This window comes from Monodelphis domestica, chromosome 7, assembly GCF_027887165.1.
Source record: "Monodelphis domestica isolate mMonDom1 chromosome 7, mMonDom1.pri, whole genome shotgun sequence".
NCBI classification, from domain to species: Eukaryota; Metazoa; Chordata; class Mammalia; order Didelphimorphia; family Didelphidae; genus Monodelphis; species Monodelphis domestica.
Genome location: NC_077233.1, coordinates 97,405,578 through 97,425,383, shown reverse-complemented (window position 1 = coordinate 97,425,383; position 19,806 = coordinate 97,405,578). Strand labels below are relative to the sequence as shown.

The following is a 19,806-nucleotide window of genomic DNA, read 5'->3' as shown; positions in this document are numbered from 1 at the left end:
GAGTGATAAGGGCTAGGCAATGGGGGTCAAGTGACTTGCCCAGGGTCACACAGCTGGGAAGTGTCTGAGGTCATATTTGAACCTAGGACCTCCCATCTCTAGGCCTGGCTCTCAATCCAGTGAGCTACCCAGCTGCCCCCTCAATGAATATTTTACTAATGAATTCAATCACCTTTTTAAAAATGCAAAAGATGGATCCCTGTTCTATCTATGGACTTCCAGAAACAGAACTCTATCGATGTATTATAAGCTCCTTTGCTTAGGACTGATCAGAAATGCGCTTCCGCAGATAGGCGATGGCTTAATGGGGCCTTAGTTTTCCCTCAGGCTGCCCTTATTTGTCACCCGATCCCGCCCTCTCAAGTCTCTGACCTGCCAGGATTGGTTAAAACACCCCGCCCTCTCGTATCTCCTACCATCTCTTCCTCTCTAGGACGTCATTCATCGTAGTCGCGCGCTGTACCCAAGCGGAAGTGAATAGAGAAACAAGATGGCGGCACCGGTCTCTGGTGTGGGACGCTTGGAGGAGGAGGCTCTGCGGCGGAAGGAGCGGCTCAAGGCGCTTAGAGAAAAGACAGGGCGCAAGGTGAGAAGGTGGGGAGAGAGAAGGAGAAAGAAGCGGGGCGGCGGGTTCCAGAGAGAATGGGGTGGACGGATCCGGGTAACGGCCTGGGGCGCGCGACGAGGCGACTGAGTTTTCGGGGTCAGCAGGCCTTTCGGCCCACACGTGTAGGAATTCCTGGCTGGCATGGATCTCTGCCCTGGAGCTCCTTCTCTCCTTGCTTCCGAGAGCCTTCTACGTGGCCTCCCCTGTCACCACCAGGAGAGGCCGGTGAAGGGCGCGCGAGCTTCGGAGAATCCTTCTCTCCTCTGGTCTCTAAAGAAGAAACAGGCGTGGAGAGGGGGAGACGAGAGGAGATGGAATCTGCCCTTCATGCTTTTTCAGGGGTCGCTTCTCCCTTCCTTGATGAGGGTCGGGTCACTGTCACTCTTTTCTACCCGTCATGGCTTTGTCAGCCTTAAAGAGTGATAGAAATCTGAATAACATTGAAGGTAAGCTGAAAAAGTTAGGCAGTGATGGATTTGAAATCAGAAGACAGGGGTTTGAATCCTCCCCCCTTTGCGATTTACCTGTATGGATTTATTCTCTTTGACATTCATAGATACTGGGGGGGGGGGGGGGGGAGAGATGCACTAAAATCCACTATCAGTTCAGGATGAAAAGAGTGAAGACTTAGGTCTTTTCTCAAAGTCCAACTTTGTGTTTGTTGTTGGGTATAAGCTGCCACAATTGAGGCTTTGCAGAAATAGAGATTACAATCTAGGGAGAGGATGAGACATGAGACATGTCCACAGATCCACAGTATGATACAAAGACCACGAATCAGAAGACTTGATTGAGTTTGAATTCTGTCACTAGTTACTTTCCTGTGTTGAGGATTAGGATTCTCATGTGTAAAATGAGGGGGTTGTATAGATGGTCTAAAGTTCGTTTTAGCTTAACATTCTGTGAGTCTGTGGATCTAAACCATATGTGCTTCTATATGTACAAGGAAGTACAAGTAACATGCAACAGAGGTTAACAGAGGAACATTTCTGTCATACAAAGCCTATCCTTTCCTACCATTATACTTTTGTTCTTCATTGTCCTTGCTATATTTTGTATGTCACATTATGGCATTTGGACAAGGATAGAACAGCCTTACCCCAGGAGTCTCCTTGAGAAGTTAGAAATGTAGAGTGAGATCTGAGAGAAAATGAGATATGAATGATGTACTTTCAAACTTGTCTATTCAAAGTAGTTCATCCCTGGGTGAACCTCACCCCTAAGATGTACCTCTCCTTCCATAGACATCTTATTCTGGTTGGAAGATGAATTCAGGCTCATGCACTGATTTTCACATACTATTAGGCACTTTATAATTTCCTAACATGTATTTTATCTATTTGTGTTATCCCTGTACTGTTGTAAACTCCTTCAGGGCAGGGGCCATATAATTTAATTTTTGTATCATTAGTGTCCAGTTGCACATCTTGTACAATGAATATGTTTAATATCTATATAATTCCTGACTTGATGACTGGCAATGGAACACTGGACTATTCTAAAGTAGATTCCAACATTTTAAAAAATCCTTCCTTTCTGTCCTGCTAACAACTTTCAAAAGGGCAAGGACTAGGCCAATGGGGTTAAGGGACTTGTTCAGGGTCACACAAAAAAATCTGACTGAGGTCAGATTTGAACCCAGGTCTTTTAGACTCCAGTCTTGGCACTCTATCCATCTAGCTGCCCTAGTTCCAACAAATTTAAAAACATTGTTATATAATGGAGAGAGCACTAAATTCAGAACCAGGATATCTGGAAAAAGTTGGAGTACTTGGGGGTTGCAGTGAAGAACTGAACAGGTTTCAGAAGAGTAAGACAGAGAGAGATGTAAAGAAAGGTTTTGATCAGAAATTTCAGAGTCATAGGTCATGGAGGTAGGCAGTTACTGATGACTGTGAGATTTAGAATATCACTGTTCCTGAATGGGACTGAGGTGGAGTGAAATTGTACATCATAGGAGTTGAGGAGATTAATGAACTGGGAAGCCAGGATAATTGAGGTTTATGTTGAAATGCCAAGTATAAGGGATGGGGAAGGATGTGAGCAAAGCATTGAACTTCATGACATACCAAGGAAAGTGAGCCAGCAGCTAATGAGATAATGAAGTCTGGATGGAGCAATCTGGAATGTATGAACCTCTTTGCTTTGAGAGTAGTAGATAGTTGAGTGCTACTAAATAGCCCTGTTATACAGTCTTTTTTTTTTTTTACTGTGAGAGGTAGTGAAATTTAGAACATAGTGTCTGGACTCAGACTGAAGAAGACCCCCCAATGAGGTTAAATGTTGCTTCTGATAACCTAGTAACTATGTCACATCTGTGACACAAAATTTGTCAGGGAGATGGGAGGACAACTGTTTAATCTTCTTTCTTCCTTCAAATTCAAATCTCAAATATACAATCAGTTCTTCACACTCTAAGCCACCAACAAAAGTTAATTTCTTCTCTGCCTAACTCCAGAAGCCCCCCTCCCCCCAAGGGTCCTTCAGCCTAGGACAGAAGCTAACAGGGGTCCCGTTCTCAGCTTCTTCCCTCTTCAGCCTGGCTTGATTCTCCAACTGTCCTTCCTGGGAACATTCAATCTGGAATGTTCACCTTGATTGACATGATGTCCCCAGCTTTCTGTCTTGCATGCATGAAGTTCTCTCTTTCTTCATGCCTCTTCCACACCTCACATCTCCCTGAAAAATTTTGTGTCACAGTTGTGACAGGACATTTTCCAAAATCCTCCTAACCCTCCTTATAGACTAGGGACAACCTTGTCCCTCTCTCCTCAATTTCCATCCTTGTCCTGTTTTTTCCCAATAAACCTCCTTACCTGAGAAAGAGGGGAAAAAGTATCTTCTCTAAACCTCACAGTTCACCTTTGAGTTACATAGAAAGGTGGCTGAGTTACATAGAAAGGGGAGGGGAAGGGTGGCAGGAGGGTGTGGGTGGAAAACTGGGAGGGGAAGGGTGGATGGTAGGAATTATCTTGATCTATTAGCCATCAGTAGTGATCAATAGGTAACCCCAGAGTATCCCCTCTAGTAGTATCTCTTGATCTCTCAGAAGTATCTCTATCTCTATTACAACTAGGCACGCTGAGGTTTCCCCTAGTATCTCTCTAGTCAGCCAGAGTATCTCTTTATTGCAACCAGAAATATCTCCCACAGTATCCATTTCTAATACAGTGAACATGTGTGAATCACTTTGCTTGTGTGAGCTTTAGTTTTCTTTTTTTTCTTTTCTTTTTTTTTTTTTTTTGGTTACAATACTCTATTTCCCTCCCTCCACCCACCCTTCCTGCAGTTGATGCGCAATTTCATTGGGTATTACTTGTGTTCTTGATCAAAACCCATTTCCATGTTGTTGTTTGCACTAGGATGTTCATTTAGAGTCTACATCCCCAACCATATCCCTTTGACCCATGTATTCAAGCAGTTGTTTTTCTTCTGTGTTTTTACTCCCACAGTTTTTCCTCTGAATGTGGATAGTGGTTTTTCTGGTAAATTCCTCCAAGTTGTTCAGGATCACTGCATTGCCACTAATGGAGAAGTCCATGGGTGTCGGAGTCTTTATACCTGGATCTTATTCCTGACCTCCAGGAGTCAAATAAGTTAGACAGTGAAGACATTTTGGGATTTAGAATTGAAAGAGACCTTCATGATTATTTAGTTCAACTTTGTTTTAAAGATTAGGAATCTAACCAAGAAAAGTAAAGTGCCTAAACGATGGTCATATACCTCGCAAATTCATTTGGGATTCTAGCTCAAGTTCTCTAGTGCATGAAAAGACAAATAATTAAAAAATTTAGGGGGCAGCTGGGTAGCTCAGTGGATTGAGAACCAGGCCTAGAGATGGGAGTTCCTAGGTTCAAATCCGGCTTCAGCCACTTCCTAGCTGTGTGACCCTGGGCAAGTCACTTGACCGCCATTGCCTAGCCCTTACCACTCTTCTGCCTTGGAGCCAATACACAGTATTGACTCCAAGACGGAAGGTAAGGGTTTAAAAAAAAAATTTAACTAGCAGTTAAAGTCAACATTAACTGCAGTGTATCATAGTGAATAGAGCACTTTGGAGTCAGGAAAACTTTTTAGCTGTGTGAGCCTGGGCAAGTCCCCTACTCTTTAGGATTATCATTAAAGGGAGCTTTTGCGTCTTTAGTTCTTTTGCTAAGGAAGCTGAAGATCTTTTGTTTGTGTATTTGTATTTAAAGGAACATTAGAAGAGGTAGTACAAAGTAGTACATGATTGCTAAATGAATTGGGTGGATAATTGGCATAACAGTTCAGAGGAGGGAAAGATCTACTCTACTATGGAGGAAGTATTCAGCCCATGTCTTGATAAGGATTATATCCTTATCACTGTTCATTGTAGTTCCATCAGCACTGAATAGTTGTGATGTCCATCTATCCAAGACCCAACAAACTCCAGGAGAAATGCCAAGAGAAGAACAGAGCTCTGTACACAACATTTGTTGAACTGACCAAGGCCTTTGATACTGTCAGTCATGAAGACTTATGGAAGACCATGATGAAATTTGGTTGCCTGGAGAAGTTCATCAGTATTGTATACCAGTTCCATGAGAGTTCTGGAAAAAGGACAATGCTCTCACACTTTCCCAGTTACCAGTAGAGTGAAGCTGGGCTGTGGACTTGCTCCCATGCTTTTTAGTATATGTTTTTGAGATGTTCTCAGAGATGCAGTCAGTGAGCACAAAAATGGCATCAAGGTCAGCTACCACACTGATGGTAAATTGTTTATCTTTTTTTCCTTTAATTTTCTTTAATTAGATGATTTAGAATGATTTTCCATGGTTATAAGACTCATGTTCCTTACCTCCTCTCCTCCCACCCCCCTCCCGTATATGAAGCACAATTCCACTGGGTTTTAACATGTGCCATCAGTCAAGACCCATTTCCTTATTATTAGTATTTGCACTAGGGTGATCTTTTAAGAGTCCACTTTCCCAGTCATAGCAAGTATACTATTTTGTGTTCACCTAATTTACTAATGTACAAGTATACTATTTTGTGTTCACCTAATTTACTAATGTACAAGTATACTATTTTGTGTTCACCTAATTTACTTATTGGTAAACTCTTTATCTTTAAAAAGCTACAAGCCAAGATTAAAGTAGATGGAGAATTGGTGTGCAAGTTTTTCTTTGCAGATGATTGTGTACTCAGTGCAGCCTCTGAGGCTGAGATGCAAAGGAATGTGGATTAATTCTTTGCTTATTGTGCTAACTTTGGCCTGATAATTAACACTAAGAAAAACTCCACCAGGCAGCACCACACTATCCATATATGGAACCACTAGTTATAGTAAATGGAGAAATTTTGAGTGCTGTGAATGAGTTCACATACCTTGGCAGTATACTTTCCAAGGAGGTTCATGTAGATGATGACTTTGACATATACATTGTTAGAGTTAGCTCAGCATTTGGGACTTTCCAAAAGAAAGTGTGGAAGACTATAGAACTTTTGTGTTGATCTCATTGATATGTGCCTATGAAACTTGTATAGTCTACCAGCTGGAACTCTATGCCAGAAAATTGAACTGCTTTTATTTGAACTGTCTGAGGAAGATTCTGAAGATTATCTGGCAAGATAAGGTACCAGACACTGAAATCCTCCCTCAGGATGAACTGCCAACCTTTCAAACTCTGCTATAGAGAACACAACTCCAATGGATTGGTTATTTTCTTTTTTAAATTAGTTTGGGTATATCCTAAAATTTGGAAGACTAGCAAAAGACTTTTAATTCAATCAATCAATAATAATCAAGTAAGAAAACATTTATTAAAATCCCATTATAAGTAAGGCACTAAAGATATGAAAAATGAAACAATATTCTGTCAAAGAGATTGTAGAATTCTATGGGAAAGACTTGTCAGTATTCAAGTATAAATAAAATAGATACAAAATACGTACAGTTTGCTTAAGGTGAATGGGCGCTGCTCATCCTTTGAATTCTAAGAAGACCAATGACATAGTATTGGGTCAAGGTGCATGCGGTATGTTCGACAGTGGCTGATGGGTTCAATATGATCTTGGAAGACTGCCACAAGTTGGGCACAAGTAGTCCATTTGAACATTTGGAATGGAGATGTCTCTAGCTTTGCACATTTCTTTGTACTACTGCAATTATGCTTTGCTCATAGAGCACAGAATCTTTGATGTGGGTAGTCCTGTGCCAGTATCTCCCATGTCTCACAATTAATACTAAAGTTCTTCAGAAAGACCTTGACAGTATCCTTGTACCACTTCTTCTGACCTCTATGAATGCTGTGAGCACTGTGAACATTTGCCTTGTGCAAGTTCTCTGTAAAAAAATCTTTTAGGTAAATATATGCTTGCATTATTCTCAACAGACCTTCAGTGCTAAAGCTATTACTATATAGTTTAGGTGTTGAAGTCAATCCCTTTGTAGCTGAACTTTCAACTGAAAATGAGATATTGGATACAATTAGGCTCCTCTTATATGGCAAAGCACCTGGCTCTCATTCCATTCCAGCAGAGATCTACAAGGCAAGGGGTCTACTGTTCATACAGAAGCTGACAGAAATCTGGGTTATATTGCAAGAAGAGATTATCCCTCCAGAGATCATTGTCAATCTTTATAAATGAAAAAGAAACAGATTGTCTTGTAACAGGTGATCACTAATTTTTTGGGGAATCAAGAAAGACATCCTATAGAAAGCAATATTTGGGCAGAATATTGATCAAAGAGAGAGATTCTGTGAAGCTGATGTTAAGGATTAAGTGACTTCTAGGTGTAGAGAATGGGCCAGTTCAGAGGCATCAAAACAGGAGGTGGAGAGCAGAATTTAAGACGCTTTGACTGATTATTAAAATACAGAAAGGAGAATATTGTTCGAACCAAAAGAATATTATATTCAGTAACAAATAATGTTTAAAGAATAACTATGACTATGTATTTCTAGAGAAAGAAGTGATAGATCGAAGCATGTATGACCAAACCCTCCCCACCCCCAATGTATTTTTTTTTTTTGGTCAAATAATACCTTCTCTAGTTTGGGTTGGGGAGGGACATGCCTGGTAACTTTAATGTAACAAACAAATTAATTAAAAAAAGAAAGTTAAATAAAAGTTTGAGACCACATTGTATCCACGTTGTATAGGGTTTTAAAAACCAAACAGAGGAATTAGTAGTTTGTCTTTGGAGGAATAGAGAATCATTGTAGTTTGTGTAGGGGAATGTAAATATATCCTTAAAGGAAAATCTTTGGCAACTGTATGGAGGATGGATTGGGATTGGGAGGGATTTAAAATTAGGAGAACATTTAATAGTGCTTGGCACATAACATGGATATAATAAATATTTGTTAATTGGTTGAGGAGAACTTGACCTAAGGTAATCTTTTTCTCTCTCTGCTTGTATTTCCTTATGCTTTTTTTCCCCTGTTATTTAAACTCAGATTTGTTTTTTTCTAATGAACAGAAATTCACTTTTCTCCTTCCCCCAATTGAAAACAAAACAAAACAAAACTGAAATCCTCATAACAATTATGCATAGTCAAATGAAACATTCCCAAATTAACTATATCCAAAAAAATATGTTTCATTTTGCATCCTGAGTTCATCACCTATATCAGGATATGTGTAGCATGTTTTATCATGAGCTTTCTGGAATTTGAGGTTGTTTATTGCATTGAGTTCTTAAGACTTTCATTGTTATTTGTCTCTATAGTATAGTTACTGTGTAGATTGTTCTGATTTTAGCTCACTTGAATCTATATCAGTTCATATATGTTTTCCCAGTTTTCTCTGAAACTGTCCCTTTCATTTTTTCTTATGAGAATAGTATTTGATTACATCCTTATACCATCATTTGTTTATACTTTCCTAGTTGATAAGCACCCTTTTAGTTTCTAGCTCTTTGTTGTGATTTTTTGTGTGTATATTTTATTCCTTTATCTCTTAGGGATAGAAATATAGTAGTGGTTATCTTTTTAAAAATTACTTATTTAGAATATTTTTCCATGATTCCATGATTCATGTTCTCTCCTTCTCCCCTTCCCTCCACTCTCCAGGAACTGACAAGCAATTCTACTGGGTTATACATGTGTTATTGCTCAAAATTGATTTCCATATCATTCTTATTTGTAAGAGTGATCTTTACAACCCCCCCCCCCCCCCCAATATGCCCATAGACAGTGGTTATCTCTTGGTCAGAGGATATGCTTAGTTTAATAACTTGTGCAACATCATTCTACATTGCTTTCTAGAATGACTGGATTGCTTCACTGTGCATTAATCAATATGCCTGTTTTCTCAGAGCCTTTCTAACAATTGTCTTCTTTTTTGTAAACTTCCAGCACAATGGAGGTGAGATAGTACTCTGGAGTTGTTTTAATTTTTCATTTCTTTAATAGTAATTTGGAACATTTTTTTTCTATGGCTATTGATAGCTTAGATTTCTTCTGAAAACTGCCTGTTTATAGCTTTTGATCAATTATCAAATGACTAATGCTTCTTATTCTTAAAAGTTTTAATCAGTTCGTTATTTAGGAAATGATTTTTGTTTGAGAAACTTGTAAAATGAGGAAATTGGACTTGATCTAAAGGACTTGTATTCTCAATATAGTCAGTTCTGCTATAGTGGCATGTGTGAATTTCCCAAATGCATTGATGCTATGCAAAATCAAGCAATAGAAACCAAAGAACTTATAGGGAAAATGAGTTTTGGGGGGGCATAATGTTCAAAACCATCATCTATGTCATACTTGAAAAAGATAGGACCTGAGTTAAAAATGTAGCACAGTTTTATTATACATGTTAAATGGTTAAGAAATACCTAAGAACTGCAGTAGTAGAGGGAGGGAGGGAGGGAAGAGTGGGAAGGAGAGAAGCTAGTCCTAGCCCTTTTCCATTCAAAACTCCTACTGCACCAAAAGATATACAATAAATATGTCACTTCACCTTGACAAAGACCTGAAGTTTGCTTGAGGAAGTGTGTTGTAGCTTGTGAATTATCATGAAGTAGTTCAGTTATTCTGCATTCTTGATGCTTCTCAAAGAAGAAATTGCCATTAATAAACTCGAAATTTGAATTGTGCTCAAAATATTCCCTAATATATCAGTCAGTTTGGAACAAATTGGTCTTATCAGAACAAGCATTATAGTAGAATGATAGCATATGATCCTTTGAAAATAAAGTCAGAGGGGGCTAATGGATTGAGAGCCCGGCCTAGAGACAGGAAGTAGGTTCAAATCTGGCCTCAGACACTTCCTGGTTGTGTGACCCTGGGCAAGTCACTTAACCCCCATTGCCTGGCCCTTACCAGTCTTCTGCCTTGGAGCCAATAACACAGTATTGATTCTAAGACAGAAGGTAAGGTAAGGGTTTAAAAAAAAGAAAGTAAAGTCAGAGCAGGGAATGGTTTGAGAAATATACCATTCTTTATGTTCCTAACATTAAATAAGAACCGATTTTCTAGGTGGTGTTAAATGAATAAGTTCATTAGTTTGCATATTGACCTTGTTTTTTTCTCTGACTTAAGTAATTGCATCTCATTTGTGTTCTGTTTTTAAAAATATCCTTATCCCAGATACACATGCATTTCCAGATTAGAAAGATACACAGTTGACTTTTTGTGTCCTTATGTTGTATGTATGAGCTCTTCTTCAGTGAGAGGCTGTTAGAACTAGGTATTCATGCTAGGTATTCATGGAGGATAATCTCTCTTGAGACATATGCTATCCTTATCATCTCTTGGCTATATGATGATTTTTTAAAAAAACACTTCTGTCTTAGAATCAATACTAAGTATGGGTTCCAAGGCAGAAGAGTGGTAAGGGCTAGGCATTTGGGGTTAAGTTACTTGCCCAGGAACATACAGGTTGGAAGTGTTTGAGGCCAGATTTGAACCTATAAAGGATCAGCATCTCCTGTCTCCAGGCTTGGCTCTCTAGCAATTGAACCACGTAACTACTCCTGTATAGTGATGTTAAATGTTAGTAATTAAGTGTAAGGGTCACTACACTGGTTCATTGTGAGCTGGAGAATTTCAGCTGCAGTTGGGGAGGACAAGAAAAACAAGAATTTTTTTTCGCCCACTACTTTCCCTGAGTATAGTTCAAATTGGGAATAGTTAATAGTAGAAATAGAGTTAGATGTTGAGTAAGGACCACTTAGGAAAGCAGCATGATAGAGTGAAAAAAGAACACTGTCTCTGAGATCAGAAGTCCTGAGTTCAAATCCTGTCACTGATATTATCTTATCCCTGTGAACATGGGCAACCTGAATAGGCACCAGTAATTTGTAAAATGAGGTGTTGTACTAGGTGGCCTTTGAGATCCCTTCCAACTATATGATCTTAATGAATGGTTCAAATCTTAACTCATTTAACCTAATTGAACCTCAGTTTCTCAGCCTGTTAAATGGAGGTAATAATTCTATTTCCTACCTTATAATATTGTTGTGGAGAAGTCACATTGTTAGCCTTAAATTGCTAAAAAACATGGATATTATAATTAATCCTCTTCCTACTATGATGGCTCCATGATCTCATTAGTGTGAAGACTTGCTCCATGCAATTTTTTTATCTGCCTTTCTGTATATCTTCCATAGAGGATCTGACCAAGGTGCTGGAGTCCTTTCTCTGATTCTTTTAATGTTATTTTTGGATACTGTTAGCCCTCTTACATGATTTAGCATGTACCCTGTTTTAGTCATTCCTGTTCTTGATGATATCTTTTATTCTGTTTTAGAAAATCAGTTTATACTACATATCTTTAAATTGGCTTTTAGGTCATCTGCAAATGATAATAATGGTAATTACTAAATTTATTGAAATGTAGGGATTGCTAAGGTTGGAGGCCTTGTCATTTGAGACAAACACAGGTCCTTATTGTCATGTCAGTGTCAATGTCATGACTTCAGTAAAGTTCGATTTCATTTTCAGTTAATTCATCCTACACTGTGTAAAAATCTAAGTCGTTGAATTAGTAGCTGGGGGATCTGTTATTTTCCTCTTTCTCCTTTGATGTATATTAACTTGCCCAGATAATTATTACTCTGTATAATTAATCTGAGCAGGCTAATCTTTATGGGGATATGTCTACTATAGTCTGTTCCCAGAAAGGCTAATCAGTTTTCTAAGCAGGGCTTTAGTCTCTTAAAAAGTATATTTGCCTACTTGTGACTGAGATTTGTGATGTTGGAACTGCTGTTTGAGTACAAGGGGACAAGAAAACTTTTTTTAAAAAAGGATTATCTGGGAAATTTAGATACCTTCTGTGTAGGTCAAATAACCACTTCTTGGGCATGGCATGGACTTCGACATTATTATATAATCATATGTAAAATATTGCAGGCTGAGAATGTGGCCTTTTAAATTATTTTACTTCTATTAAAGCCCTGTCTTTCCAGCATCAGAAAACTCTTGACTGTGACCTCATTTCTGAACAATAGGCACCCGGAAATCACATGATTTTCTCTTTCCAAATTAAGAGCTCACTTGTTATTGAAATAATTTGCGTTACCTTTGAAGATGCTACTGTTCTTAAAGTGAGAAATTAACTGTCTGATTGGTGCCAAGAGCCTTGTACAATGTTTAGGAGTCCCAGGAATTTAGAAATAATTATAGTTTCAGGATTGAATTCATTCTCATATTTGAAAGTATAGTCAATTGTAAGCTTTTCTTCATTTTTTAAAATCCATTTTCCTTTTACCCAAGGATTTATTGTTGTATCACTAAATAAGTCCTTTTCTTTGCAGTTGGAATTTTTTTTTACTTCTTAATTCTAAAAACTATTTCTCCCACTAAGGACTCTTTGATCATAATTCCCAGGTATATTGGAAGCATTTGTGGCAAGATAATATTGGACTTTGCTAAGGTGGAGAAAATGTATATGGAAATACATTCTCCCCCCGTCCTCCCATTTTCCTTTTCAACTTTAATTCTTTATTTTATTTTGTTAGGTTTTTTCAGTCTTCTTATATTGTTTCTTAAATTACCTTGATGGAAGAAAGAAATTTGGCTTCTTTGTTTTTGTTGTTAGCATTTATAGGTTCATCGAAAGAAGAATGTGATGTACTAAATGAAAAGGAAACTGGAAAGTGAAGCTTTTGTGTGAACTGAGACACTGATTTCATGCTCTTGCCTTTGTTGGCTCAGGTTTGAATTCTTGGTTTAGAGAAACATTTGTACAGAAAGAGAAAGGAAGAGTTTATAATTCTGTATAGGTATTCTATTTATCTCAATTCCAACCCTTCTCTTGTCTCTCTAAGCTGAAAGTTTTTCAGCTACTTGGCTTAATTGACAGTTTTTTTAATTAAGTACATATTATTTATTGATATTTTTCTCAGGGATAGGTGAAAATTGGAGAGAGGCTACATAGTGAATCATATTAGAGGTTAGAATTGGATTTGCTGCTTAGTTTCCAAGACTGGAGGGCTGTCAATGCTGAGGACTTCAATGCTGAAACAAGACAGGAAATGTTCTTTGGCTGTTGCTGGTGAGATACAGTTTAAGTTTTAGTCTTGTTATGGGAAAGAAGCTGCTATGTATGCATTATTAGGAAACATTTCTTCTATCAACTAGTTTAAGATAAAACAAAGCACTCTTTTTTTTTTAAACACTTACCTTGTCCTAGAATTGATATTACTAAATAAAAGTTCTAAGGTAAAAAAGTAATGGCTAGCCAGTTGGGGTTATGACTTGCCGAGGGTCACACGGTCACACAACCAGGAAGTGTCTGAGTGAGGTTAGATTTGAACTCAGGATCTCCCATCTCCAGGTCTGGCTCTAGTCTATCCATTAAGCTGCCTAGCTGCCCCAGCACCCCCATTGATATAGGTGATTAGTGTCTTTTTGGAAGTAGATGGAAAACTTCTTTGAAGATAAATTCCACTAGGATTTTATTTATCTTTTCATTCCCCTGAGCACCTAACATAGTGCTTCTTTGAAAAAGTTTTATCAAGAATGCATGTAAAGTTAACTTATAAGCATTCACTTTCAGTTATTATAAATTGTAGATGGTTTGGTTGTGTGGCTTCTCTGGAATACAAGCCCTTACAGATTTGACCAAGCTGGAAAGCTACATGTATATTTTGACACAACAGTCTCTTGCTGGAGAACATCCAGATGATATCACTATTCCCCCAAACACAATGTTTTTTGATTATTAACAAAAGGGTGGGATTTATCCACATGGTTGTCAAAGTATTTTTCCTAAAATTTGAGATCTGAGCACATCAGTCACCTGCTCAAGAAACCTAACTGATTCCCTATTATCTTTAGGCAACCAGCCTTTCCAGTTTATTTCACATTACTTCCCTTCATACACTTTATGTTCCAGCCTAGTTGGTCTTATTTTGACCTCATTCTGTGTCCCACCTTATTGCGTCTGTATGTGTTATTCCCTGTATCTGGAAGAATAATAATAAAGATGATAGTAGTAAGAATATCTTAGCTAATATTTTGATAGCCCTTACCATGTACCTAAGCTAAGCACTTTACAATTATTTTCTCATTTGATCTTTACAACAACCCTGGGAAGTAGGTGCTTTTATTATCTCCTTTTCATAGATGAGGAAACCAAGGAAAACAGAGCTTAACCCAGGGCCACAGGATCTGAACTTGTATTTGAACTCAGATTTTCTCCAGACTCCAAGCTGAATGCTTGGCCACTGTATCTGCTGTGCCACTTAGCTCAAAGAAATGTACTTCCTTCTTGTCTCTGCCTTTTAGATACCCTTCCTTTAAGGTTCAGCTCAAATGTCACCTCCTTTCCTGAGTGAGCATTAGAGAACCATGAACTGGGAAATGTGAGAGACTTGACTAAAGTATTGTCATCTAAGGTGAACCTTGAAGAAGAAAAGGATTCTGTGAAGGAGAGATGGGCAAGGCCTAGGGATTTTGTACTACATTTACAATGTGTGTGTAAATACAGGATATCACTAGATAAAGTGCCAAGTTTGGGAAATAATTAATAGTCCAATTTAACTAAAATGGAAAATTTGTAAAGAGGAATAGTACAAAACAGATCAGGAAAGGGAGGTTGAGAGGTCATTAAATGAATGCCAAACTAAGGACTTTTATCCTTCAAGCAAATGGGAGCCAAGGGAGTGACATGTCCATATGTGTAGCTTAGGAAGATTGTTTTAGCCAGCCATGTGTTTGATGGGTTGGTGAAGGGAGAGGCTGGAAGGAAGCAAGATGTTCAGTGAGGTGGTTAGTAGAATAATTCAAGGCCTGAATCCGGGAAGTGAAAAAAGGAGGTGATTGTGGCTCAATAGGGAGAGTGGAATTTAGCTGGTGAAAAGACAGGAGTTTGTGTCCTGGGTTTAGGAGCTGTTTGGCCTGAGACAAGTTGCTTCATGTCTTTAACCTCTGGGCTGAGTCATTTTTGGGCATCAAATATATCATATCTACCCTCTACTGTGGTACTTTGATGCTGTTGCTGGTGTTATTATTAGAGATTTCCAGAAATCTAGACTAAAATATGGTGGTGTTAAACTCTAGGGTAGCCAGCTGAGACTTAGAGATTTGCTCCAAGTCACTTAGCTAGAAAGTGGACCCTAGGATTTTCCTAAGAACTTTTTAGGATATATCAGTCACAAAATCATCGAAAATGTTAGAATTGGAAGAACCTTTTAAAAGCTCATTTGTTCTTCCCATCTTACAGTAAGAAGAGAGAACTGACAGAGAAATTAAGTGACTTGCCAAGGCCCAGATACCTTGTAATGGCATCTTGATTCAAATCCAGATTTTCTGCTTACCAGGCCAGTTCCCTTTTTCATTAAAGTTCAATAGGGCATATTTGGAAAGATGGTTGTAATTATTCAGGAAAAAGGTACTGTCAACTTTCTCATGCATCATGGTAATAACTGATAACTGAAGTTTAATACAGTGCTTTAAGGTTTACGAAGAATTTGCATATATTATCTCATTTGGTAGTTAGCTGGTATGCTGTTGAATTGTTTTTGTAATACTACTACCATAACAGCATAGCTACGTTGCTTGCAGCTGGAGGTATAACCATTTTCTCCTTTCCCTTTCTGTCACCAAATGGTAAGAAATACCATCAGCTTTACTGATTTTTTTTAAGAATAAGCAGAAGTGAAACCAGTTTTTAAGATGACCTAAATAGTTTTGAATTCTGGAGAGATAAAGTCAAAGGAACTGATTTAAATAAGCATTTTTTAATTGACTTGCTTTTATTGCCAGGGCAATAGGGAGATGGATTTTTGTCTTGGCACCATACCTTAGCATTTAGTTAGTCCCTTTAAACATGTAACTTGAGCCTTCCATTTCTCTCATCTACTTTTGTTTGCTGTGGAGCACTGAATACTTCCTGGCAGAAGCAGCATTTGATCAGGCTTTGTGAAAACAAATTACAAACCCTTTTTTTTTACTCACATAGGAAGATGAGGGTTAAGGGATAGAAAGGACAGAAACAGAGGAGGTAGGTTGAATTTTAAGCATTGTAGCAGAAAATGATTTGTTTTGGGACTTTTTCATTTTTTCCCAACATATCAGTGTGGCACGATAGTTTTTACTATATAGGATGTCTCAAAAGAGTTTTACTATATGGGGTGTCTTAATACAGTTTTTAATTTTAATAAGCTTAAAACTTAAAACAAGAGTTTTTTGGACAGTTTATTATAGAAATGTTGCATTTCTATTGCTTTTATGAAAAGCTAGATTTTTATTTGATAACTTTTTCATATCATATAGATTTTCTTATTTATTCTACTCTTCTCTTCCCATACAGCAATCTGTTTTAACAGATACTTTAAAAAAATCTATTTGATTATTGATTTTTTTTTTTACCAATTACATGTAATAACAAATTTCTACATAAGTTTTCCCAAGTTTTATGATCCAAATTGTTTCCCTCTCTTCTTTATTCCTCCTTCTGGGAGCTGGCAAGCAATTCATTCTGAATGATATATGTATTATCATGCAAAATATATTTCTGTGTTATTCATTTTTGTTAGTTAATAATCTTATAAAACAAAAACCCCAAAACAAATGCAAATAAACGGTTGAAAAAACATATGTCTTCATCTGCATTCTGACTCCAACAGTTCTTTTTTTGGAGGTCATAAGCACCTCAGAAGTGTCTTGGATCATTGTATTGCTGATAATAGCCAAATCTATCACAGTTGATCATTCCACAATATTGCTGTTACTGTGTACAATGTTTTCCTGGTTCTGCTTATTTCAGTCTTCATCAATTCTTGAAGGTCTTTTCAGCTCTTTCTGAAATCATCCTGTTCATCATTCTTTACAGCACGATAGTATTCCATCACCATTATATACCACAATTAGTTCAGCCATTCCCCAATTGACGGACATCTCTGTAGTTTCCAATTCTTTGCTACCACAAAAAGAGCAGCTATAAGCATTTTTGTACAAGCAGGTCCTTTCCCATTTTTAAAAAATATAGGGATACAGACCTAGTAGTGGTTTTACTGGATCATTATTTTTAGAGCCCTTTGGGCATAATTCCAAATCACCCTCCAGAATGATTGAATCACTTCAGAACTCCACCAGCAGTGCATTAGTGTCCCAGTTTTGCCATATCCTCTCCAACATTTATCATTTTCCTTTACTATCATATTGGTCAATCTGATAGGTATAACAGATACTTTTTAAAATAAAAAGAGAAGAAAAAATGAGCAAAATTGATAAGCACATTGAAAAAATTCTGATGTTTTATTGTGTTTCCATTGTTGCATTGTTGACGTTGAAGAAACAAATTAGATGCCAAAGATTTTTTTGGTACTCAAAATAGTTCTTTTCTTTGACCCTTGACTTTCATATCAAAGGGGTTAGTATGAGATTGATGTTGAGATATTTCTGTTGGATTACTATTGTTGATACTGAATGTACTAACAAAGTTATTCCTTTCAGTGTCCCTGGAGCCATTAGTATTTGATTATTTTCCATATTCTTTTCACCATCTACATAGTTCTTATCAATGAAGCACCTAGATGGCTTTTGTAATTATTTTATCTTTTAAAATATTTATTACAACTTCTCTGTGAAGACATTCAAAATACAAATCTATTAGCTCTTTCCTAATATTTTTCTCTTTTAAACCTTTACTTTCTCTTAGAATGGATATTAAGTATCATTTTAAAGGCAGAAAAGTAATAAGGATTAGGCCAGCATTGGTGAACCTTTTAGAGATTGTGTGCCCAAACTGTACCTTTAAGCCACCTGTCAGCTGTGCCTCCCCCAACCCCCCCCATTACCCCAGAGAGTGGAGGAAGTCCTCACAGTGGGCTGTTGGGTAGAGTGGTGGGGCATGAAAAAAATGTCCTCAGGTATGGTGGAGAGGGGGAACAGAGAAGCCCTCTCTGGCATGCTGGGGCGCATATATCATGTCTTCGCTAACATGGGGCTAGGCAATTGGGGTTTAGTGATTTGCCCAAGTTCACATAGCTAGGAAGTGTTTGAGGCCAGACTTCTCCCTAATAACTTTTTTTTTTTGCATTTAGAGGATATCTCTTTTTATTTTCAATTTCTAAATGCTTTTTCCATAATGTCTCCCAATACATTTTTACATTTTAAAGAAAAGAAATTATTAAGTAATACTACCATTTTAAATATCTTTCCCCTATAAACTACCCCTACTAATCTATTTCTGTAGAATCCAACCAAATTCATAATCTCAGAATTATCCTTGACTTCATTTTCTCACACACCACATAATCAGTTGCCATGTCTTTCATAGTACCTCTCATATCTGACCTCTTCTATCCACTCCTACAGCCAGTATACCATTTGCCTAAGCTATCACAGTAGTTTCCTAATTGGTTTCTCTATTCTGCTCAGTCGTGCTAGTTCATCCTCTACATAGGTATCAGAAATAATGTTACTTAAGTGTAGATCTGACTAGGTCACTTCCCTCCACTGGGTCTCTCTGTTGTCTCTATGATACTAAAATATAAATGGTTCTGTTTGTTTCCCAAGCCCATTACAGCTTGGTGCCAGCTCATCTTTTCAGCCTCATTCTTCTTTACTCTTCTTTCCACATGCATACTGTGATCCAGCCAAGCTGTCCTTTTTTCTGACCCTCACACACAGCAGTTTATTTTGGTTTCTATGCCTTTTCATCCACTGTCACCCAAGCCTGTAATACACTACCCTATTACTATTGCCTCATAGAAACCCTCTTTTTCTTCAGCCTTCAGTGTAAGCATCATTTGAAGCCTTTCCTGATCCTCTAACCCTGAATTCCTGTCCCCCTTTCTTCTTAACTTCTATTTAACTATCTTGTATTGATTTTGCTTGTGCTTATATTTTTTTGTGCTTATTATCTCTCCTGAATTGAATATAAGAATCTCCTTAAGGGAAGGGATTATTTTTTTATATTCATATCCTCAGCTCCATGCATAGATGTGTGTATAATATATATATATAAAGTACATGCATATATAATATTAATACATGATATTTGATCATATATACATATGTATATGCATGCATCTCTTGATCTCCATATATATGTGGAGAGAGTGAGCTAGAGAGATTGATTTCTTATCACAAGTTCTTTGACAGTGAAATAAATCACTTCAGTGAAAGCATTATACAGGATATCCCTAACGTCTTTAGTACAAAAAAATTTAAGCTTTACCTATGTAATGGTTTCATTGAGATAGGGAATTAGAGATGAGGAAACTTATTAGAAAGCCCTTTACTTTTTTTTTTAACCCTTACCTTCCATCTTGGAATCAATACTGTGTATTGGTTCCAAGGCAGAAGAGTGGTAAGGGTTAGGCAATGGGGGTCAAGTGACTTGCCCAGGGTCACACGGCTCGGAAGTGTCTGAGGCCAGATTTGAACCTAGGACCTCCCGTCTCTAGGCCTGGCTCTTAATCCACTGAGCCACCCAGCCGCCCCCAAGCCCTTTACTTTTTGATCTTAGAATTGTCTATGAGATATTAAAGGACTTGCTCTAGGCACATAGTCAGGACTTGAACTTGGATCTGCTTGAACCTTAGACCAGTTTTCTATCCGTTAAGCCACATTGCCTCCCATTAAATGGAAAAAAAATTAAGAAACATACAGTTTTCTTCATCTTTCAAGATGTTTTGTTGTAGAATATTGTTTGTAAAAGCCTTCCTGTTCTTTTCTCATGCTGTCATCCAAATGCCCTTGATGCATGTATACATAGCTTGAGAAATGGTTGAATGATACCCAATTTGTATTGATTCAAGCTCAAGCTTCCTC

At 37.7% G+C, this 19,806-nt stretch overlaps 1 protein-coding gene across 3 annotated transcripts in view; it reads left to right on the top strand.

The window, feature by feature from the left end:
* Positions 1 to 427: 427 nt before the first annotated feature.
* The window catches only part of CCDC12 (coiled-coil domain containing 12), a 92,341-nt gene continuing 72,962 nt past the window's right edge, over positions 428 to 19,806 (top strand). For 2 of the 3 annotated variants that reach the window (XM_016424336.2, XM_056805187.1), the window contains exon 1: positions 430 to 586. In XM_016424336.2, the coding sequence (XP_016279822.1) occupies positions 491 to 586 (96 nt within the window). In that variant the 5' untranslated portion in view covers positions 430 to 490. Of the gene's footprint in view, positions 587 to 19,806 lie in introns of all 3 variants that reach the window. The other variant, XR_008913492.1, reaches the window with a different exon arrangement.